General features: G+C 37.6%; 3 protein-coding genes across 6 annotated transcripts in view; all 3 read left to right on the top strand.

The window, feature by feature from the left end:
* Positions 1–1,271, top strand: part of LOC104727607 — a 5,981-nt gene extending 4,710 nt beyond the window's left edge. Inside the window, exons 3-4 of the mRNA XM_019231756.1 lie at positions 384–639; positions 742–1,271. Coding sequence (XP_019087301.1) covers positions 384–639; positions 742–1,271 — 786 coding nt within the window. The remainder of the gene's footprint in view (positions 1–383; positions 640–741) is intronic.
* LOC104721566 (probable ADP-ribosylation factor GTPase-activating protein AGD14) lies at positions 1–6,748 on the top strand. Of its 3 annotated transcripts, none has more exons than XM_010439579.2 (16): positions 1–28; positions 384–639; positions 742–2,157; positions 2,323–2,506; positions 2,761–2,822; positions 2,948–3,035; positions 3,112–3,173; positions 3,262–3,349; positions 3,504–3,950; positions 4,050–4,481; positions 4,666–4,791; positions 4,874–4,972; positions 5,792–5,878; positions 5,968–6,145; positions 6,234–6,282; positions 6,376–6,748. In XM_010439579.2, the coding sequence occupies exons 4-16, from the start codon at positions 2,408–2,410 to the stop codon at positions 6,503–6,505; spliced, it is 1,947 nt and encodes a 648-aa protein (XP_010437881.1). In that variant the 5' UTR covers positions 1–28; positions 384–639; positions 742–2,157; positions 2,323–2,407; the 3' UTR covers positions 6,506–6,748. The 3 variants fall into 3 exon arrangements, with proteins under 3 accessions (XP_010437881.1, XP_019088601.1, XP_019088600.1); XM_019233056.1 differs by having other exon boundaries at positions 739–2,157; XM_019233055.1 differs by lacking the exon at positions 1–28 and adding an exon at positions 51–272.
* Positions 7,129–10,333, top strand: part of LOC104721564 (protein transport protein Sec24-like At4g32640) — a gene marked incomplete at its 3' end in the record, with an annotated part of 7,780 nt that continues 4,575 nt past the window's right edge. The window contains 6 exon segments of one of the 2 annotated variants that reach the window (XM_010439576.2): positions 7,129–7,388; positions 7,740–8,600; positions 8,940–9,170; positions 9,289–9,363; positions 9,481–9,579; positions 9,795–9,906. In XM_010439576.2, coding sequence (XP_010437878.1) covers positions 7,806–8,600; positions 8,940–9,170; positions 9,289–9,363; positions 9,481–9,579; positions 9,795–9,906 — 1,312 coding nt within the window. 2 annotated transcript variants of the gene reach the window in all.

Here is a 10,333-nt window from a genome sequence, read left to right as displayed (position 1 = left end):
GGGAATGCCATTAATCAGGCATCTCCAGGTATAATCTCTGATGCTTCCCCATCTTTTATCTATTTATTTTATTGTCCTTTTCTTTCATGTTTGACTTGGGATTTAAAAATCTGCATGGCTAGCTCTACATAGAACTTTTTGTGCTTGGGGTCACATGCAGAATTGCGGAGAGTATGGCTATGTCTTTATTACGTAGTGTGCTTTTCAGGAAATTTTATGACTCATTGGGTGTGGCAAAATGGAAGTCTACTAGGGGGAAAAGTGTGTCTTAGGTAGTTTGATTTCCAGTTTGTTTCGCGTGAAGAATTCTGGAAGTCCAAAATCGTAGTTACTCTGCTGCAATATTTTAATTGTGTCTAACATAAACACTTGTTTTAATTCAGCCACCTCTGTGGGAAAAATACCAACGAGAGCTCAAAGACTGGGAGTTGGTTATGAGCAAAGCAAACACACAAAATACCTGTGGGTTACAGAAGAAACAGTCACTTATTGAGAAGCCAGCGATGTTTGCTTTCTGTTTTAAGCCTCGAGGCTTGGAAGTCAAACACAGGGGAACGAAACACAGGTCACAGAAGAAACTCTCGGTTTATGCTCAACATAGTTCTGCTTTGGGAGATTATGATGTTTATAATTCGTCAGGTAACTCAGTTATACCTGCTTGATTTTCTATAAATCCTCTATCGACTCTGATATTTATATATGAAGTTTGTCTTTAATCAAACTTATCCATTTCTTTAGCAGGAAGAAGATCTCTTGGTTTTGCATCTGGAGATGGGAGGTTTTTATATTCAAATCAAAGCTCTGAGCACGTGAATGAATATCCTATGCATCCTGTATATCCGGGAACATATTCCCCCCGTGAACTAGGCATGGGATATTTCTCGAGCGGTAGAAATGGATATCATAGGAATCACCAAAACAAGTTGCAAAGAATCAATGGGAAGAGGAACACTAGTGAACGATGGGATGCAGGCTATTCTGAATGGCCCAGTTCCAATCATCTCTGTTACTCCAACGGATCTCAGCGTCTTGATCTGGAAGAATTACAGAATAGTACAGACATTGATGAGTACAAACTGCGAGATGCTGCTGGTGCTGCAAGGCGTGCATGCGCTTTGGCAAAGCTCAAGCGAGAAAGAGCGGAGAATTTGCGGTACAAAGCAGATCTAGCGATCCAGAAAGCTGCAGCTGCTCTCATGTGTGCAGAGGCAGTTAAAGCTTCTTCTGTGGACCTAAGCAACAATGTGTTAGAAAGCTCAAGCGAAGGATGAGTCGATAGATACCACTTCTGTTAGTGAGTGTGGGTTTTGTCACCTCTTGAGTAAAAGAAGAGAGAGAGGGATTCGACATGTCCTGTTCGTCATTCGTCACACGAGCTGGTCTTAACACAATTTAACAACGACCCAGATGAGCTCTACTGTACAGAACTTGCCTCCCTCCGCTTTAAGTAAGCTATATTTTGATGCAGCAATAACACCGAACTGGACTCTGAAACTTTGATCTCATGTACCCATCCGGCTGGGAACGTTCTTAGTAGTTAAGAAGAGACAAAAATGAGGAGATGGTTAAAAGAAAAAAAAAAAGAGAAAGAAAAAAAAAGAAAAGAGGAGATTTGTAAGTAATTTGGTTTATTAGCTTCTTTTGGTAGAGAGATTTAGTTTGAGCAAAATGATTCTTCTGCTGCAAGTATTTTGCGGTTCTCTTCTCATCCGTCTCTCTTTCTCTGCCTTATATTACTTCTTACTTAAGATCAATATGTTTGGAAAAATATGGAAATGACGCCAAATTGCAATACTTGCCATCCATTATAATCGTATAGTTTACAAGAAAATAGCTTACATTACAAGTTCCATTTGTCAATAATACTCGTTTCCAAAAAATTGTACAGTTTTATTTTTGTCAAGAATACATATATAACTGGTAAAAAATATTGGTGGGATAACTAAATGAGAGAGAGAGAAGGTGAGACAAATTTCAAAGGCGGGCATCTATGAGGCAGCAGTTTTGTCGGAGAATGTCTCATTCCTTTGCTGGCTTCAGCCATCTATTTTTGTCATCTCTTTGGTCCTGGACAAGCCCTGACAGAGCTTCTTTCTCTTCTTTCTACCTCCATTCTCTTTTTTCGGCTGCTTCCTCCTCTTATTTTCTTTTTGCAAGGTTTTTCTCTTCTCTCTTTGTAATATTTTTTAACGAGGTTTTCAGCATTTTAGAGCACAAGGGCTTCAAGCTTGAAATTTTATCCATGTTTCTCTCGCCTTTTTACATGACTTATTAGAATAACCTCAATGCTTTTGGCTTAAGATAGTGCTTTAGTTTTCTCAGGTAATGATGGCATTGCTCTTTGATAGGATTTCTCTCATTTGAGATATTGATTTTTTTTCTTGATGAGAGAGGCATTTCTCCAAGAATGGGGAGCAGAATTAAGGAAGACGAGCGAATCGAAAAGGCTATCCGGAGCCTATTGAAGCTTCCCGAGAACCGGAGGTGCATCAATTGCAATAGTCTGGTACAATATATTTTTTAGCTGAATTGTATTAACTTGTTGGGCAATGATCATATGCAAGCAGTCTTTTTGAAATAGCTCATATAAGTTAGCTATAAATTTGGTTGATATTTTCTTTAATCTCCTAATCAATGATCATCTTTAAGAGTGAGATTGAACAAAATATATAACATGCTTATCAAAAGTAAAGGTTCTATATTTCCTCTATAAGGCTCATTGTAGTTCTGTTCTTTATTTTAACGCCTAAAATCTTGCAGGGTCCACAATATGTCTGCTCAACTTTTTGGACTTTTGTCTGCATAAATTGCAGTGGAATCCAGTAAGTTTTTTGCTCTTGATTTCTCTATCAGTCCAACAGGAAAAGCCTGGAAGTTTGAAAGTGTTGTTCCAACCTTTTTTTTTTTTTTTTTTTTTTTTTTTTTTTTTTTTTTTNTGTGTTTCCAGTCGAGAATTTACACATCGTGTGAAATCTGTATCGATGGCCAAGTTCACAGTAGAAGAAGTTGGTGCACTTCGTGCAGGAGGAAACGAGGTTTGATATTTTAACTGCTCATTTGTTTTAATCACTTATCTGCTGTGTTATATAACCCTTTGCTTGTTCATTGCAGCGAGCCAGACAAGTTTATTTTAACGAATGGGATACTCACCGTGATGGTTACCCCGATAGCAGGTTCGTGGACATTTATTAATCTCAGCTGAGTTAACACTAAGAGTAGCAAAACTAAAATTTAACCTCAAATTTCTTGCTTCTTGTTCAGTAATATTTTCAAGCTCCGAGATTTCATCAAGAATGTCTATGTGGACAAACGATACAGTAGTGAGAGCAATGACTCAGGGCAGAGATCGGTAAACTGCTTTTTAATATTACGTTTACGTTTACCTTTTTAATATATGCCAACTCATTTTGGGACAATATTATATGTTACAATGTTGCGGATGTTCCTCTTTACACATTTTTTCAGTTTCTCTTTTCTTGCAAATCTTTGGTGTATCCTCTCAGGCTGTCATAGAAGATTACAGGGGAAGTAAGATGGCCAGTGCAAATTCTCTTGGATCTAGAAGTCTACAATCTCTGGATAAATATGAAACTGAAAGATCTAGTGCTGTTGGGAGGAGTGGAAGTGAATCTCTCAAGTTTTATTTTGATGACAAGAACCATAAACAACAACATGTTACACATAATCCAAGGTCCAGAGGTTTACCAAAGAGTCCTATCCGCTTTGAGATTGTTGATGATAGGTTTAGAGATGATGGAAGTGTTAAGAGATATGATGCACGTAAGGACTCCAGAGGAAGCTCCAAATCTCTTGACCTCTCCAATAACAAAGACATGCCAAGGTTTCCTATTGTACGTCATACCAGCGAACTCTTAGGCGACAATGCTCCTCAGTTGCGCGTAGGCAATGTTGCAAAAGTTGAAAGAAAGAAGGATCCAGGGAATAATAAGGTAATTTACTAAATATGTCTCTTTGTCTGGTTCTGTATTGTGTTGTGTGTTTATACATACTGTTTACAATTAATGTGTGAACAAGTAGCATTTTTGCAGATGCCAGGATCATCTAAGAAATTGGAGAGTCCTAGAAATTTAATCGATGATGTACCAGTTTCAGAACCATCTGCTGATGAAAGCATTAGTAAGAGTTCAAGTGAGATTCCAGCATCCACTGAAAAGCCAGCTCCTAATTCTTTGGAGGCTTTGTTGTTTGGACTCTCTGTTCCTTCTGTTGTCCCTGGAACAAACAACTGTGAACAATGGAGCAGTAGTGATATTTCCTCTACTGTGTCTGTAGACAATTATCCGGCAGGGAACCTTGGGACACAGACAACGCCAAGAACACCAGACAGTGTCACCTCTTTTGTCGCATCACCTACAATTGCGCATGCTCATGCTGGTTCTTCGGCTCCAGTGTTACCTGTTGCTGCTGATAACTTAACTACACAAGAGACGGTTACACCATGTGTAGCTACAAATAACCAGGTTGGTATCTGCAGTAGTTTTTCAAAGTTTTCTTGAATTCAGGAGTTTAAGATGCATTGGTTGAATGAAGCCAACCCGGATCATAAACAGAGTTTTGAAAAGAATCAATTGTTTCCATAAAACTTGTTTTTTTTCCCCACGTCCTAACGCTTTGCAAACACATGTTGGATTTATATCACCTAAGGAACAACCAGATACCTCTACGGAACAATCGACAGTACTGGCTATCACAAATTATGCTCATGAAGTTGGATATGAGCAACATCATCAAAATGAGACACATTCTAGCGTAAGAAAGGCGCTTCCTGAGGTAACATAAACCTTTCTTTTTATTAGAGAAATTTGGACACACCTCTGGGAATCTCCAATCATAAGAATCTAACCATTGGCAGGACCTTTTCACTGGAGGCTTCTCATTTGCCCCCCAGCAGCAAATTCATGGTCAACATCATGGCATGGGATATGGCATGCAATATTATCAATATCCTACGGTATAGTTTCCATTTGCACAATATATAGTTTGGTTTGATAGTTACAACATCTGGTTTTATGCTGATACAGTAAAACCTCTATAAATTAATACTCTATAAATTAATAAACACTATAAATTAATAAATTTTGCTGGTCCCAAGTCGGGCCAGTGTAAAAATTAACAATATATAAGATAATAAGATAATAATTTTTTCGAAATCTCCTTATAAAATATGGTCCCAATAATATCATAAATTAATAATTATGTAAATTTATATATATATATATATTGATATAATAGTGTATGTTTCTCCTAAAGCTCAATTCTATAGAACAATTGTAATGTTGTATTTTCAACCTATAATAATATCTCTAAAATATTTTATAACATGTCATACAAATAATTAAAATTTAAAGTTTTAATTTTTAGATATGCATCATTTACAATTTGATAATTTGACAGATTATTAAAATAGGAGAATTGATATTATTATTCATAGATTTGAATTTATGTGTCTCATGTGTATAAGTCAATTTGTCTATAATATTTGTAATTTATTGTAAATAGTGCTTTCTAAATATTACAAGTTCAATTCCTAAACCATAAAATTTATAACATCCGAAAGTTTAATCTTATTTTGCTATAGTTGTTCCAATTCATAATTTTTAAAAAAATAAACAATTAAAAATATATCTATAAATTAATAATTATTAATTTACACTATAAAATAATAATTATTAATTTATAGATAAATTAATATCACTATAAATTAATAAAATGTCTTAGTCCCAACATTATTAATTTATAGAGGTTTTACTGTATATCCTTTTCTTGGTAGGCTGTGGGCGCCTTAACATATACAGCAAAACCAGCAAATCCCTTTGATCTTAGCTATGATGATACAGCTCCAAACCAAACACCACAAGTATGAAAATCTGAAGTTAAAACTTTAGTTACTATATTTGATGAAAATGTAAAATCTCGGTTCCTTTATCTTTAATCTATCTTTTGCAGTTTCCTTCTATGGCATATGTGCAAGGAGGAGGCCTACCTCACGTGTCAGCTCCAATAGGGTATTCAGATACTTCAAGTCCAGCTGCAGATTCCATTGGACTGATGACCTCTCAGTCACCTTTTCATACAACCGCTATATCCCCAAACTCTCCAGCTCTTGCATCCAATTATTCCCCTGGTAAGATGAAATTTCTGTAATATGACAGTTTTTATTTATTGCCTTATTGGTTGGACTCAATTCTAAGAGTTTGGTCTTGGTAAAATAGGTGCACTAATGGGGCAGCAGTCACATGTGAACATGTCCCCATCTTTCAGGTACATTACTCAGACTCTGACTCTTTTTAGTGTTCTTTGAATGGATTCTATGGTTATTGAAACTAAAACTGATTTTGGTATGCAATGCAAAAGGCAAGAGATTAATGACCTCGGTACTGAAGGAAACGCGTTCAACCCCGCACATACATTTTATCAGGCAAACAATGGATATCCTTCTGTAAACCCAAATGCTTATATTTCCAAAGGAAATCCCTTTGAATGAGATATATAACCTTTACAAATTTGACTACTAAGCATGATGAAACAGAGGTTTTAATCATCTAGCTATTGCTTATTGATTTTTTTTTTTTTGGTATGCTGCTATTGCTTATTGATCGAATGTGTACATTGATATGGAAAGATATTTACTTGTAACCAAAAAGATTATAAATCTATGTAATTTATTTAAATGGCCATGGACAATCTTAATAGTGTGTGTGCACATACATGTAAGTTGTAAACCAAAAAAAGAAAAGAAAAGAAAACAAATATTCAACAAAATAATAATTTTATAATAAAAAAATTACTAAACCATAACATCACAAACTTCATTTATTACTGATATTTAATTATTCGTATTAAACATGTTTTGAAAAATAGTTATGAAACTATGAAAGTATGGATTTTGTTGGTTATGTAGTACAGTATATTTTACAATTCAACAAATACTAAAAATAAGTAAATAGTAAAGTAACTGGAGTCGTCGATAAAACCAAACTGGTGCGAGTCTGGTTTACTACAGAACACAGTGTAGAGTAGACCCGTGTTTTCGAAACGGACAATGATTAAAAAAATATATATATATATTTTTATTAGGAAATTTCCAACTCTTTAAACGTTTTTAGACTTGTACCCTTCGATTTCGTTGAAATTTTGCTAAAGGATACTGTGAATTTTTTCTGTCTTCTACGGACAACGAAAAAATATATCTATTTTTAATTTTGTCGTCTGAATCCTGTGTGACACCACGACGACGCCGTTAACCGCCGTCGCTGTGTCTCTCTTTCTCTCTCACTCTGTCCATAGATCTGAGCTTTTTGTTTCATTACTTTTTGGATCGCTACCATCCAAATCTGAAGAATTCCCAAGGTTTAGCTCAATTCCGGGTACGTACGTATTTGAATTTCCGATTAATTGAATTTTTCTCGATTAGACCCTTTTAAAGCTTCTTGCTTTTTTTTGTTTGTTTGTTTTTCCTTCAGATCAGATTTCAAGCTTTCCTTATTTATTTACTTTACTACCATTCTTGATACATCCGCCTTTGTTTTGTAAGGTCTGTATGATCTAAACAAGAAAGAAAGAAAAAATCTTGCTTTGGGGATAGTTATTGTTGTCTTCTAACACTAAGTTGTGTAGTTACTTCCACCAAGTCTGTTTGATTTTGGTTGGATAACTGTTGTTTTGTGTCAGTGTTGTTACTTCGTTTTCTTTAAATTGTGCCAATTGCTGATTTGTAGGTTTTGGCAACATACTCTGAAACTCTAGTTTGTTGAGGAAGGTTTAGGATTTGATCTCTCAAAAGCATGGTTGCTCCTGTGCCTCCAGGGGCACCTAGACCCAACAACCAGCAGTATCCCGGGCCGCCTAATTTCTACCCTGGTTCACAAGGGAACTCAAATGCTTTAGCTGACAATATGCAGAACTTGAGCTTGAATCGGCCACCTCCCATGATGCCTGGCTCAGGTCCTAGACCACCTCCTCCCTTTGGTCAGGCACCACAATCTTTCCCTCAACATTCCCCTGCTTATGGAGTTCCGCAACGTGGACCTTCACCTATGTCCCGGCCTGGACCTCCTGCTGGGCTGGCAAGACCTGGCGCTCCCCCTCCGGTATCACAACCAGCTGGATTTCTGTCAAATGTACCCTTGAACAGACCTACTGGTCCACCTTCTAGTCAGCCACCATTTGGCTCTAGACCGTCAATGCCTGGAGGACCAGTGGCACAGCCTGTTGCCTCTTCTAGTGGGTTTCCAGCTTTTGGTCCATCGGGTAATGTAGCTGCAGGTCCTCCTCCAGGAGCTCGCCCAATAGCATTTGGTTCACCTCCACCTGTCGGATCTGGCATGTCTATGCCTCCCTCGGGCATGCTTGGTGGTCCAGTCAGTAATGGGCATCAAATGGCTGGTTCAGGGGAGTTTCCGAGGGGAACCCAGTTTCCCGGTGGTGCTGTTACAACTCCACAGACACCCTATGCGCAGCCTCCTTCAGGACCTTTCCCTCGGACTGCACCTTCAATGCCGCCACCAGCAACCTTTCCTGGAGCCCCTCATGGCAGACCAGCGGTATCAGGCTTGCCTTATGGTCCACCATCAGCGCAGGTATGTCCAGATACAGTTATGGTATATGTTCTTGTCATGTAACTTTTGTGGTATCTATATACGGAATGATGAAAACATGTGCTACTGTGAGGTAATCACCAATTAATGTAGATGTGTATCTAAATTCATTCACACAGGAACCATACTAGTCGACTGAACTTTGTAATATTTTGACCGTGAAAATTTTGAATTGGCATTGTTAGGATTCTGTCTTGTGATCAGTTGAACAACAACTTATGTAGTGCTTTAGCTTGTGGCTCTCTGTTTCATTGTTAAGCAAAATCTTTTCACTCCTTTGTGTGGCAGATTCTGATGCTCCTCAAATTTGAATGTTGGTAGGTTGCCCCACCACCTCTAGGTTTTCCTGGCCCAATGCAACCACCAAGATATGGAATGGGTCCTTTGCCAAATCAGTCGATGACCAACATACCCACTGCCATGGGCCAACCTGGTGCCGCTGCTCCTGGTGGACCCGCAAGAATTGATCCTAATCAAATCCCAAGGCCAGGTTCAAGCTCCAGCCCAACTGTGTTTGAAACGCGTCAGAGTAATCAGGCTAATCCTCCCCCGGTGTGTATACCTGATCAAATTTCAATTTGGACATTAGTCTAAGATGTCATATCTTTTGTATGTGTGGTTTTGTCTAACTGCCATATCTTTTCCCTGAATTTCTCTTCTATTTTTGAAGCCTGCTACTAGTGATTATGTTGTTCGAGACACCGGAAATTGTAGTCCACGTTACATGAGGTGCACGATCAATCAGGTAACAATGAAGCATATATTATTTGATGGTGGGATGTGTTACAGTTTAATATTTTCTCATTTTCTTCTTTAATTCTTAGGAACTTGATACCTTTCTTTTTTCCCTTTCTCGCAATAGATCCCATGTACAGTTGATCTTCTCTCTACATCTGGAATGCAACTGGCGTTGATGGTCCAACCGCTGGCGCAATCTCATCCATCTGAAGAGCCTATACAAGTGAGCCTTCTTTCACCAAAGAAAGCATGTGATCATTCGGTTTCTATGCTATTCGTATTAGTATTTGCATTACCCCTTGTTCTTATTTATTGCATGTACCTGTATATTTGGAGTTCTTTGTGAAGCATATAAATTTTTGTTTTGAAATATAAGTTTTCATTTTACATCTTCAAAAGAAGCAATTCCTGGTAACATTGATCTATACTATGGTTCAGGTTGTCGACTTTGGTGAGGGTGGACCTGTACGATGTTCACGCTGTAAGGGTTACATAAATCCTTTCATGAAGTTCATTGACCAAGGAAGGAAGTTCATCTGTAATTTCTGTGGTAAATGTTACTGTTTTCAGTTATGCAAGCCACATAAGCCTAAGTTATAGCTATGTAACTGCAATAGTATGTANGCAGGTATGTCCAGATACAGTTATGGTATATGTTCTTGTCATGTAACTTTTGTGGTATCTATATACGGAATGATGAAAACATGTGCTACTGTGAGGTAATCACCAATTAATGTAGATGTGTATCTAAATTCATTCACACAGGAACCATACTAGTCGACTGAACTTTGTAATATTTTGACCGTGAAAATTTTGAATTGGCATTGTTAGGATTCTGTCTTGTGATCAGTTGAACAACAACTTATGTAGTGCTTTAGCTTGTGGCTCTCTGTTTCATTGTTAAGCAAAATCTTTTCACTCCTTTGTGTGGCAGATTCTGATGCTCCTCAAATTTGAATGTTGGTAGGTTGCCCCAC

The sequence above is a fragment of the Camelina sativa genome, chromosome 11 (assembly GCF_000633955.1).
Source record: "Camelina sativa cultivar DH55 chromosome 11, Cs, whole genome shotgun sequence".
In the NCBI taxonomy this organism is placed as follows: domain Eukaryota; kingdom Viridiplantae; phylum Streptophyta; class Magnoliopsida; order Brassicales; family Brassicaceae; genus Camelina; species Camelina sativa.
This window is presented reverse-complemented; position numbering and strand designations above follow the sequence as displayed.